Raw genomic sequence first — 13,061 nt, forward strand, 5'->3', positions numbered from 1 at the left:
AGACACCTGAAACAAATATATAAATATATAGAAATGTAAATATATATATGTAAATACATATTTATATATATTCATATATATGTATAATATATAATTATATATCCTACAATCAGTGTTGGGGAGTAACTTGTTACAGTTAACAGAGTTACGTATACAATTACTTAATTATTAATATTGATCAGTTCCTGAGGGAAAAAGTACGGAGTGACACTCGGATATATTATGTTCAATAAAAAAAGCGTATGCAGGATAAAGCTGTTCCACTTTTAATTCACATTACTTTGAATAACGTTCAAGAAAAAGTTCCACGCTAATCAGTGTAATAGCAACTTATGTTCAAAAGAGGAAGCATTAAGGACACGGATATTCAATCTTTGGAGTAGTTTTACACAATACTACTGTAGATGACATTGTTTGTCTTATATATATATATATATATAAAGACAAACAATGTAGACGCTCCAAAACACAGCTTTATCATTAGGGTTCAATTGTGTCCAAAAGAAGTAAGGCACTAGGCACTACAAGGTACTAATATATATATATAAATTGACCATCTCCCAACATTTGTTAACTTTTTATAAAATACTTTAAAAAAGGTTTCAACATTAGATATATATACATTATATATATATAAATACACACACATATATATATATACACACGTATATATACACACACACGTACTGTATATATAAAAATATATATATAAATAAAAGTTGAAGGTGTCAGAAGAACAGTCCAAACTAGACGCAGTAAAACATGTTAGTTCTTTCTCTCTTTCTTTCTTTCTCTTTCGTTTAAATCTCTTGTTGGACCAGGAGGATGAGCGGCTCACGTCGTCGAGAGGGTCGAGTTTAAATCCCGTGGCAGAAGGCGTGAACTCGGTTGCTACGGCGACCGGTCACACCCCCCCGTCCTCCTCCTCGCCGTCGTCCTCCTTTCTTCCCGCGTTCCTCGCGCTCTCCGCGGCGTGAGTGTGGTTGTGGTGCAGAAACAAGATGACGTCCAAGCTCTCCGGGGGAATGTTGGCCCTCTTCCCGCACGCCGCCGCCGCCGCCGCCTCCCGCGCAAAGTCGCGCGCGGCGCTCCCCGCCGCCGCCGGCGCGGCCAGGTAGGCGCGCGCCGCCGTGGCGAGCAGCGGGAACTGCGCCGCCTTGCTCCTCCACCACTGCAGCGGCTCCACGCCCAGCGCCGCCCCCTCGCCGGCCCTGAAGACGGAGAGCTCCGCCTCCACCGCCTCCTCCACGGAGCGCCGCTTGCTCCGGGGCGCCGAGCAGAACAGGTCCCCCAGGAGGAACTCCATCCCGGAGAGTCCGCCCTGAGGGGGATCCGCCGACTCGCCTTCGTCGGCCTCCTCCTCCTCTTCCTCCTCCGCCGCCGCGTCGCTCTCCTCGTCTGCCGCCTCTCTGAAGTCGATCGGGCGGGATTCTTTGAGGCGCTTGCTCCTCCGCAGGAAGTCGCCGTCCGACTCCGGCGACCCGCTCCTCTTGCTCGCCGTGTGGCCTCGACCTCTCCTCCGGTCCTCCTTCACGATCCGGACCGCCTCCTCCTTCAGCCAATCGAACGTGGCTTTCTGCTCCTGGGAGCCAATCACACCAAAACAGAGACGTTACACGTTGTTATCACGGAGGGGAGGAGTCACATGGCACACGTCAGGATTTTTAACAAAAAGGTAGGAAGGGAGCCTCACAAGTGAAAGTGCACATTAGAATCACAAATGGGTCGTATGAGTCGTTCATCTGTTTCTCAAAAACAAGACAGAAATCTAAAAATGGGGGCATTTAAAAACATTAAAACACCGTCTTTATAAAAATGTTCAGTGTCAAACTTGAATGTGTGAGTTTAAGTGGCATTTGCTCTTCAGATGACGGGATAAGAAGAAGAGGAGGAGGAGAAGGAGAAAAAGAATGAGGAGAAAGAAGAAGGAGAAAGAGAAGAATGAGGAGAAAGAAGAAGAATGAGGAGAAAGAGAAGAAGGAGAAAGAAGAATGAGGAGAAAGAGAAGAAGGAGAAAGAAGAATGAGGAGAAAGAGAAGAAGGAAAATGAGGAGAAAGAGAAGGAGAATGAGGAGAAAGAGAAGAATGAGGAGAAAGAGAAGAAGAAGGAGGAGAAGAAGAAGAGTTCTCAAACTGTGGGGCGTGCGCCCCTCTAGTGGGGCAAAGTGGTACTACAGGTGGGGAGCAGGAAGAAAATGCAGAAAGGCCTTTTATTGAGACCGTCTTTCCTGCTGTTGCCCTTCAAAACAAAAGCTTAACATTGAGCATGAAGAGACTTTATTGCCAAATATTTGAACTCGTTTTGTTTAGTTCACAGTTTGCACTTATTGTTAATTATCTTGAAAAGACACCCAGTGCAAAACCAGTTCACTGTAGTCCCAGTCGGCTATTTCTTTCTGTGTGCTTTTTTTTTGCACATATATAACTATTTGCATTGATCTAACAAAGTGACACTTTTGGTTTACAAAAAGTCACATGAAGTTTAAAAAAAATATTAATCAACGACCATCTTGCTGGGTCGGCGGGGGCGTGGCCATTCTGAGAACCGCCGCTTTAAATAAAATAAAACTAACCGTACATACTCAGAGGCACGCAGTGGATGCGTTGCATAACTCGGCGGCTCACCTTCTCCTCCATGAAGCCCAGCCCGTGGAACTGCGGGTCGAGGGAACACGCCACGCACAGGACCCGGTTGACCGCGGGGTCTTCGTAGCGGCTCGCCAGGCTGCGCCTCATCTCCCTCTTCACCTCCTTCAGGGCGGAGGACGAGTCCCCCGGCCGCGGCGCCAGGTGGCGGGACAGCAGCCCGGTGAGGATGGGCTTGACGAGGGTCAGGCGGGGGAACGCCTCCTTGGCGAGAGTCCGGCACGCCACGTCCAGCGGCCGGAGGACCAGACGCAGCTCCTCCGCCACCTTCCACTCCGACCGCAGGGTGGCGAAGGTCGTCGCCGGGGACGACGCGGAGTTGGCGCGGCGGCGGCCGCCGGACGAACCGGACTCCGATCCCTCGTCTTCCTTCGACGAGCTCTCGCTCTCGAGCTCCCCGAGCGCGGCGCAGAGGAGGCTCTTGTGCTCGACGAGCGCGCTCAGCAGCGGGTACAGCCGGCTCCACGGCACGCCGCCGTGCGCCCACGCCTTCAGCTCCGCCCGCTCGCGCCTCTTCAGGCCCCGCAGCGGACTCCGGGCGCGGCGGCGGCGTCGGGGCGAGCTCGGAGCGGGCGCCGCGAACAGGGCGGCGAGGACGTCTCGGAAACGTCCGAGCGTCTCGGAGACGACCGGGTGAGACATCGCCTCCTCCACGCAGCCCCGGACGGCGGCGAAGAAACACGGCACGGGCGGGAGTCCCTCGCCGGGACGCTCGGGCGATGTGGTGGAGTTTGGGAGGGGGGCGCCCGCCTCGCCGCCCGCCGTCTCGTCCCTCACGTCGCCGCCCAGCAGCACCGCGTTGGGCGTGGCGATGCCCCACTCCTGGGCCATCCGCTTCGCTTGAGCCGCCGCCGCCGCTCCAAGGCCGCCGCCGCCGCCGTCTTCAACGCCGCCGCCCTCCGTCAGCCTCCGGGTCGCCAGCGCCAGGTTGTGAAAACTGAAAGCGGCGTCGACGTAGTGCACCCAGAGCGTGACGTGCCTCTCGGCGCCGCCCCGCCAGTTGTGCGTCCACACGTCGGCGCTCAGAGTGACAAAGTGAGGCACTTCCTTCCGCGGTCGCCCGCGCCTCCTGGGCTCGAACTCCACGGGAGCGGTGTGGTCGGACACGCCGCCGCCGCTCGCCATTTTGCTCCCCAGCAGCCGCGCCAGGCTCGCCTTGCCCCTGGCGTGGCGTTCCCTCAGGAGGTCCTCCAGCTGCCACGGCGAGGGCGGCTCCTCGCAGGAGGGCCGCAGGGCGCGGAGCAGCCGCCGGAAGCCGTCCCCGTCCGCCAGCGCCGGCGGCTGCACGTCCGCGACGAGAAAGTCGGCGATGGCGTCGGCCACGGGAGCCGAGAGCGCCGCGGGGAGCGGACTGACCGGACCGCCGGGACCCGCCGCCGGCTGGGAGCGCGGATGACCTTTGGTAGGGAAAAAGTAGATATTTCACTTTAGTTTAGTTTAGCGGCCTGGTCGGTCATTTAAAGACGTTCAGAATCCCCAGAGGATGAATTTGAATGTTTCACAACATGGATTGAATTGTTTTCCATAGCACCACCTGACGGTTTAAGTGTATTAGTGGCGTGTCCTTCAGGGACTGACCTCGATTATTCCCTATTTTAAGGAGTCTGCCTACCTAAGAATGAACATTCACCTTAAACACAGAGCAGGAGAAAATGACCCAAAAAAACCAAAATGTGTAAATTATGGATAAAATGTATCATGTGGAAAAAAAAGCATGAATATTATGAACTCAATCAATGCAATTCTTTAGCTACATGGTTCATCCACATGGGGACCAATGGGTGTCCAGGACTTTAAACCAAATTTCAAAGAAATATTGGTGTAAAAACATGAAAAAGTGAGAACATTTCATATTTAAACTAACAATGATATTTCCAAAGCATACAGTAAATAACCGTAAATGACCCAAATATAACAACTCTTCCATGACTTTTCCAAAACTTTTGGAATTTGTTTTTCTTCCAGGCTTGGAAATAACAATTTTTACAAATCCCATGACCTTTCCAGGTTTTCCATGGCCATCGACCCCTGTGGCTTATTGTTTTAAAGCAAAGGCTCGCGGTCTTATAATGTTCACACGGAGTGAATCACAACCTGTTCGTCAAAACTATTCCATTAGAATAAAAAAATAAAATGTATACGACAAAAGGAGCCGGCTGGAATCAAAAGTGTGTGTGTTTGTGTCATCATAATAATAATAATCACCGATGGCCGTGAAGCTCCGGTCCTTGACGCCGTCCCGCGGGGGTCTGATGTGGTGCTTGCCGGTCAGGTGGTTCTGGAGAGCCGAGGCTCCGCCTCCACAGCCCACGCGCTCGCCGCACAGTTTACACACGGCGGTGCGGCGGTCCAGAGGCCGCCCGGCGGGGTCCGGCTCCAACCCGAAGAAGTGCCACGGGCTGCTGTGCGCGGCGGCGGCGTTCGGGTTGCTCAGCAGCCTCTCGGTTCCGGGCATGAAATCGTATTTTTCGCACGGATGAGAGCTCGGCGACGGCAAGGAGACGGTGGAGGAGGAAGGGAAGGCGGAGCCGATGGCGGCGGCGGCGCCCGCGCCCGATTCGCTCGCCGTGTCCGGGTTGGACATCGTCGTCACGTCGCCGATGACGAGCATGGGGCTCGGCGATTGGCTGCGGTCGGACCACAGGTAGGAGCTGCTGGGCTCGGCGAGGGTGACCAACTGGACGTCTTGCAGAAGGCGCAGGACGGTCTCTTTGTCTCCGAGTTCACATTTCACGTTGTCACCTGTACACCAAAAAAAAAAAAAAAAGTCAACCGTCAGTTGAAAATCTTCAAAAGTTTTAGAACGCTTCCCTCATTATTCCAGATTTTATTGAAATCTAAGCCGTTCAAGTGAATCACCTGAAATTGTCCAAAACTTTCAGAGTTTAAACAGTTTAAACTCTGAAAGCAGACAGCTTGACACGGAGCAGCTCTGATCCCGCGCTCTTTTAATGAAGTATCGATACTAAAAATATGCTAAATCACATCGCTCTTAACGTACGGGTACTTTGTTAGCATCGCTCCACCGTGCAGCGTGACAGCAGCAGAAGTAGCGGACTAACATTCAAGCTAACCTAAACCACCAAACGCTGAAGACATCTTGACGCTGATTGGCCGAGACGCGACACGTACATCAAAGATGTTTTATTGCGAAGAGCACCACTCCACATTTTCTCCGTGTCCCACTCCAATCTCATAAACGCCGGCCGGCCAATTGACCCCCCCCCCCCCTACCCCAAAACAAAAACTCTTCGGATCTACACGATTCACGTAAGTCACCTATTTTGGTTTCAAAACGGCGAATTTCGCCGAAAGGTGAGGGATTCTCATGCCTGTAAACTAAAAAAGTTTAGGTTACCAAAAACTGAAAAATAATGTACATTTCAGAGTTCTACAAAAAGGGCTTTTTAAGAGAACAAGTAATTAAAGGTTAACAACGTGCAGCTGGTCTGGAAGTAAACGAAGCCGTGAGACTTGATGCTAACGACTCCTCCAGGTGTCTCCACTCTAGTTGATGACTATGTGTATAAAGCAGTGCGGGAACAGACTGTCACTACACCTTCTGAAGCTTTATGTGGACAGTGTTGTACAGCAAGAAGTCATATATTGTTCTTATAATGGCAAGAAAAAGGTGATTAACAAAGGAAGACGGACCTTTATAACACTTAAAAGTTTCGGTCTTTCCTTTAGAGACATTGAGGTGTTCTAGTACGTGGAAGTAAACAAAAATATCATCAATCTGATCGTTTGCCTCTGCCACACATGTCGTTACCCATGCCGAGGCCCAGCAGAGTTGCGTAATCCCTGCCGATCCACACCCGTAGCTCCGCCCCCTCCGGAATGGGCCGGGAGACCTTGTAGTAGATGTGGCGGTAGAACTGGAAGACGACCAGGTTGTGTGCCTCCTCCGTGCTGGTGTACGTCACATACCTGAAACACGAAAGCTAAACATAAGGGTCGTATAGGAACCGGGAAAAAGAAAGAGACAATCTCTTGTCAGACCAGAAGAAAAGAATACAAATAAACTTCTGCCCACCTCATCCAGTTGGATTTGCTTTCATCGGAAGCATCAACGTAGTTAAAAGCATGGTCATCCCTGATCTGGAGATGGAAACAATGTGCGTGTGAATTCCTACACAAGTAACACATTACATCACGCACTATACGTGTATTATTATTGTATTATTGACCAATAGATTTCCAGGACTTTAAACTTTAAATTTCCAAACATTTTGTGAAGTCTCCGTGTATACACAAGTCTATAACCTTAAATGACACGAATGAATGAGGCAATAGTTTGATTAAAAAGAATATTTATATAAATGTTTATTCTCTTAATCAAACTCAGCGTAAATGAACATGTGAATATAAAAAAATTCCAGGAAATTGTTTTCAAAATTTTGGGGATTTCAATAGTTTGATTAAAAAGAATACATATTTATATAAATGTTTATACATTTTAATCAAACTCAGTGTAAATAAACATGTGAATATGACAAATTTCCAGGACTTTTCCAAAACCTTTGTGCTAAAAATGATTTTCCAGGACTTTTCCAGGCCTGAAAGTAAATTAAAATCCCATGACTCTTCCAGGTTTTCCATGATATTTTAATCAAACTCAGAGTAAATAAACATGTGAATATGACAAATTTCCAGGACTTTTCCAAAACTTTTTTTCCAAGGACTTTTCCAGGCCTGAACATAACCATTTAAAAATCCCATGACTCGTCCAGGTTTTCCATAACCCTGATATTAAAGTAATTTCCCCTATAACTTGATTTTAAACTACCTTTACGTCGTTGACACACGTTGACCAATGGATTTCCAGGTCTTTAAACCAAATTTCCAAACATTTTGTAAAATCTCAGTGTAAACACGAGTATATAACCTTAAATGACGCGAATGAATAAGGCAATAGTTTGATTAAAAAGAATAAATATTTATATAAATGTTTATACATTTTAATCAAACCCAGTACTTTTTCAGGCCTGAAAATAACCATTTTAAGATTCCATGACCGTACGAACCCTGTTGTAAAAGTAATTTCTTGCCCTTTAACTTGACTTTAAACTACCTTTTATCCACTAAAAACAGTCCTACTTACGGCCCAGGCGTATTTGAGGTTGCTCGGCATCTGCCCTCGGCGCACTTCGCCCACGTACGGCCCGAACATGACACCCTCCTGAAGGTGACACTTGGCGTGCACTTTCATCTCTCCCGTCTGCTCCTCGCCGGAAGATCCGGACAGGAACAGGCAAGAGGGCAGAGACAGCGCCGCCCGGGAGGAGGGCCCGCCGCCGCCGCCGCCACCGCCGCCTCGCCGCCACGGCTCCCCGGGCGGCAACACGGCATCCGGGACGTAGTTTGTGTTGGAGGCCGTCTGAAGGAAAGGGGCATCCTCGAAGAACTCGTCGTGGTTTAAATCCAAACCTGCTGAGGAAAAAAGAGAAAAAAATAGAGAAGAAACTTAAGTTAAATATGGAATAGTCGAGATATTATATTGACAATCCAGACTAGGAGGTGGAGCGTGTACAGAGACTTTTTGGAGAATGTTGCATCACAATGTGATGGATACTGCACTACATTGGACAGATTACATTTGAGTGAGCACACAACACTTTAAAACTTTCCATTTTATAGCAAAGACAGAAACTAGGGCTGGGCAACGATTACAAATTTTAATCGCGATTAATCGCATTATTTCCCTGATTAATTGCATTTGTATACGCAAAATCCAATGATTAATTCAAAAGTAGTGTATAGTGCACTTCTATTTTAAATGTTCTGCCATATGAACTAAAGTGCCATACAATGTGTCAGGACATTGTCAAACGCAGTTATGCAGAGACACTGTGACAGAACGCTGGAGACTGCGCGCGAAGCAGGGACGTGATCAAAGGCAATTGTCTCGCAGCAGCGATCACATTTCGTGCACTATCTGTGCTCAGTGTGGTGACTTTATCTAACACATTCCACTGCTGTGCAACCTCAGTAAAGTGTCCCGCGCACGTTTCAGCATCATGTGTCTCCTCTCGTGTTCATCAGTCAGGGCATGTGAATGCAGCGCCCACTTCTCATCAATATAATGCACAGTCACTCCGAGGTCATTGTGGTTACCGAGTGACGTCCAGTCGTCCCCAGTGAGAGCAGCAGCGGGTGCACGTTGTAAAGCTGTCGCTTTTGCAGTCCTCTCCTTTCCATACAGCTCGTGTATTCTCCGCTTGATGAGGTGTCTTGAGGGCGTCTCATACCTGCAGTCATTCGTTGAGATTCTCAAAATGTTTCTCAGACCGACGTCTTCCACAATACTAATCGGCCTGCAGTCTGTAGCGATCCACTGCGCGATGGCATCGGTTAGCTTCTCTTCTCTTGGTTGATCTCCCTGCAGCGTGGTCTGCCGAAGCCTCGCTCCACTGCGCGTTTGGTCGTATGATATTCTGGCATCCACGGCGTGTTTCGCATTTAAATGATATTTAAGGCTGGAAGAACTCCGGTGATAAGACAATTCAACTTGGCAGTGGTTACATACGACTTTGTTTTTGACGACTCCGCCGTCTTGAAGAACTTTAAATTGAAAATGGCCATTTAAAATCTCCGTTCTCTTCTCCATGTTTGTTCAACCGCGAATGACTTTCTTCTTCTTTTTGTTTTTAGGCGGCTGGCATCCAAACTGGTGCATTACCGCCACCTACTGCCTTTCTTTGCGAACTAGAAATATCTAGCACTTTATCCCCTCAAAAAGAAAAGAAAAGAAAAATAAAATTAAACTAAACTAAGAAGGGAGCCCTGTCAACTTCAGTGCCCTAAATTCAACGAATGACTTTCTTTTCCGGTTCCGCAGCAATCAGTAGCAGACTTTTACAAAATAAAAGCCTGTGAGCAACAAACTTTTACAATAATAAAACCTGCGTTAACGCTCAATGAAATAATTGTCGGCGTTAGTTAATTGATGCGTTAACGCAAGATTAAGCGTTAACGTGCCCAGCCCTAACAGAAACTTTTAGTTTGTTTTGATTACTTTTATTTTGCCAAACGTCGTTTGTTTTTCATAGCTTCTAGTATCCGGGATCATTCAGACGTTCTGCAGACGTCTATCTGAACATGTCTTTATTTTTTATTCCTGTAATTAATTAAAGAAAAGGACTCCGTTGCTTTGACTGAACTTCTGTTAAGGGTGCCCACTTGTTTGGTGGCAGACCTGCTGGGCCAGGTGAATTGCTCTCTCGCGACATCTCGCTCCGCGGCTCCCGACGGGCGCCGTCCGGTGACTTTGAAAGGAGGTTTCTGACCTGTTGTTTAAAAAAAAAAAAAAAGATAGGAAAGTCATTTCAGCTTTTGTAAAAGACTAAATAAAATGCCGACGGGTGAATGAACTCATCGCACCTGTGCAAACTGACGGGAGCAATTCCTCTACTCTCCAGTCCTGCGCCACACAGCTGGTGAAACGGCGTGCTCCTGATGCAGAGGTTGGTGTAGATGACGGACGTGCGGGCTTCCTTGGACATGCGAGACAACATGGAGCCGAGGTTATTGACTCCTAACGGGGTCCGGCTGTACCAAACGCCGTCTGCAAAATCCTTCTTGGGCTGTAGGTAGAAGGCTGTCGCGTTGGGCGGGAGCTTGCTTCGGTACTTTAGAAGAGAAGCGATGGGGCATAATTCACTGCCCGGTTTCTCAAACATAGAGCACCCGTCCGTCTCGTCGTCGCCGGCGGACGAAGCGCAGTACCTCAGTCCTCTCCGGTCCTTTCGGACGACGAACGAATCCGGCTTCAGATTCCTGTTGGCCTTCTTTCCTCTGCGGCCGAAATACACCTGGATGTCGAACCAGACTTTGTTCAGGAGGCCCCTCGGGGTGCCCGTGTCCATCGCGCGGGAGCGCCTCAGGATGCGGACGTCGTCGGGAGACATCGCCCGACGGTGCGAGCTCGCGTCTCGGCCGGACCTCCTGATTCTCTTGAGCACTCCCGAGAACACCTGGTTGGCCGAGAGGAACTCGGCGTCCTTCATTAAGCTCACGGGCCGGCTGACCGGAGGCTCTTGGAAGTACCGGTTGAGTCCGGCTCTCAGCGCGACGTAACTCGCGACGCCGTAGAGTTCTCCTTTGCCGTTTCGTACCGATCCGTAAAAGTGCCTCAGCAGTCCGTTCAACTCCGTCTTGTCCACCGCGGCCAGGTCCGTCCGGAGCCCCCGGGACGCCAACCAGCCGGTGAAGCGGTTCAGAGCCCACGACGTCTGCATCTTTGTCAGCTTGCTTTCGGTCCTGCTGCACTCGAGTTCGTCCAGCTCCACGTCCGATACCGACGCGCGTCTGGGAACGTCGGGGGCATTCGCCTCGAACTCTTCCTCGTCCTCTTCTTTCGGAACGATCGCCTCTCGAGTTCTCACGTGGGGCTCAAACAAAGCCAGTTTCTCACTTGAATCAGCCATGCCTGCATTCACAGTGGGAGCCGTTAGCTCCGTCAGCTGCTCAGTGAGGTGAGCCCAGGTGTCAGGATTGTGGCCATGTAAACAAAGCGGATTGATACCGATCGAGTGCTACGGTTCCGGTGCTATATGGCGATTATACCTGTGATTATCAGCTTGTATTGGAGAAACCGTGTTAGTTAGTGTGTAAAAAAGGGATTTACCCTAAATATGGCGATCTGACTGCAGCAACCGCAGTCCCCGTCGTGCCTCACGACGCCCGGTAGTGGTGGTAAAATCATTAAATCACAGCCTCTCGCGGCTCATTGCTTAGGGTTAAAACGCTAAAAGATGGCGGCCGAGACCGCACCAACGGTGTAATAAAGTGTTATTTATTACCACACATAACAGCGGGACCATATCAACATGCTCCTTACCATCCGTGTGTATTATTTATTACCTTCAGTTCCTTACAACGGGGCTAATGGTACGCGAATGACTGTTTAGGTAATTGTCATGGCAACAACAACACTGCCGTAAAACAAGACGCTCTTTGACGCATGCGTACAAGCGCGTTTAGATGGTTATGGCGCTGCACCGGAACACATTAACGCCCAGGTGTGGACATTGCGATAACCTGGGATGAGCTAACCCCACATGTATTTAAATACACGGACTTAGTTGTCCTTGTACTCTCACATCTTGGTTATATAGACTCTTTGATTCTCAATGCATGGTCGGAATTGAACGTTGCATTCATCGTGAAACACTTAATGCACATCAAGCCTGTCGACACATTCTCCTGAGATACAAAACACCACGTGGTGTTTAACCGCTCCCATTCAAATGCAACTTTATAAACACCATTACACTGATATTGCCAGTTAAAGGGGTGGATGAGCAACAACACTTCCGTGTGATGCCCCCCCACCCCACCCTGAGATTCACAATTGTTGCATTGAAAGCGCAGACGTGTGTGTACCTTGAGCCTCGAACGAAGCTCCAGAGGTCGTGGAAGAAATGTTCTCGAAGAAATCGGCACGATGTCGACGTCTTAGGTGACTTCTTAAATTCGTGGTGTTTCCACCTTTAGCGAGGACTATTTTCCGGCACAAACGACAAACGGCCTCCCCGGAGTTCAAAGCTTGTCCCTTGTCGTCTGCCTTCAAGCCGAAATACAGCCACACGATTGACTTGCTTCTCGGTTTGCTGATGAGAGCCATGACTTCTGCGGCCGTTGGCTGCTTTCTGCAGGCGGTCTCCGCTCGGCTAGTTGCTGCAAGAGTTAGGTGAGATAGAAAACAAATCAGGCGGGGAAATGACACCAATTGTTTTTTTTATGCAGTCTTTTATTTTTATTTTTATGCACTGATGCATGTTGATGGTGATGACAACTTTCTGTGTGCAAAAAAAACCCCCAGGAGACTCAAATTCATATAATTGTGACCACAGTAAACAAAATGTAATTAAACTTTGCTATTACACTGAACAATATATTTAATATTTTAGACAAAAGAAAAGTCCAAAAACCCTTTTAGGGGTTTTCTTAAAAGTACAAATAAAAACAGATGAGAATGAGAGCCAATAAATGGTGTTCCATCGTCTATCTGCTCTATCTCTATGTCTTTTACGTCATCATTTGTCGACCGACGGCAGCACACTGCGACGGGCTCAGGGTTGCCAGGTCCTATTGTTAAAAGAACTGCCCCAAACTTGGCAATTAGTTTTTGATTGTCAAAATAATTGCACACTTGCTAAATATGATTTATAACAATAAGGCCCTCAAGGATTCTCATGAATTTATATATATATATATATATATATATATATTATGTTTAGGCACTGTCTTGCACACTTGTCCCTTGTCAAAATCGAATTGATACGTTTCTTTACGTAAGTTAATATAGTTCCTGCATGCTGCATATTTCAAATCACCACATTAAATAACTGTCAGAGTCTGAGGAAAAGGTCTGCATTCAAGACTAAAGTACAAAAAGTATTGCTATAAGT

The 13,061-nt window shown here is 48.4% G+C and overlaps 1 protein-coding gene across 9 annotated transcripts; it reads right to left on the reverse strand.

The window, feature by feature from the left end:
* Positions 1–245: 245 nt before the first annotated feature.
* LOC130190376 (uncharacterized) lies at positions 246–12,618 on the reverse strand. 9 transcript variants are annotated; one of them, XM_056409760.1, is made up of 9 exons: positions 12,034–12,618; positions 10,030–11,077; positions 9,829–9,935; positions 7,751–8,076; positions 6,683–6,747; positions 6,419–6,576; positions 4,852–5,388; positions 2,626–4,043; positions 246–1,582 (listed from the first exon to the last, which is right to left on the reverse strand). In XM_056409760.1, the coding sequence occupies exons 1-9, from the start codon at positions 12,272–12,274 to the stop codon at positions 905–907; spliced, it is 4,578 nt and encodes a 1,525-aa protein (XP_056265735.1). In that variant the 5' UTR covers positions 12,275–12,618; the 3' UTR covers positions 246–904. The 9 variants fall into 9 exon arrangements, with proteins under 9 accessions (XP_056265735.1, XP_056265734.1, XP_056265741.1 ...); XM_056409759.1 differs by having other exon boundaries at positions 7,751–8,079; XM_056409766.1 differs by lacking the exon at positions 10,030–11,077 and having other exon boundaries at positions 7,751–8,079; positions 9,845–9,935; positions 12,034–12,081.
* Between the last annotated feature and the right edge of the window lie 443 nt (positions 12,619–13,061).

This window comes from Pseudoliparis swirei, chromosome 24 (genome assembly GCF_029220125.1).
Source record: "Pseudoliparis swirei isolate HS2019 ecotype Mariana Trench chromosome 24, NWPU_hadal_v1, whole genome shotgun sequence".
In the NCBI taxonomy this organism is placed as follows: Eukaryota; Metazoa; Chordata; class Actinopteri; order Perciformes; family Liparidae; genus Pseudoliparis; species Pseudoliparis swirei.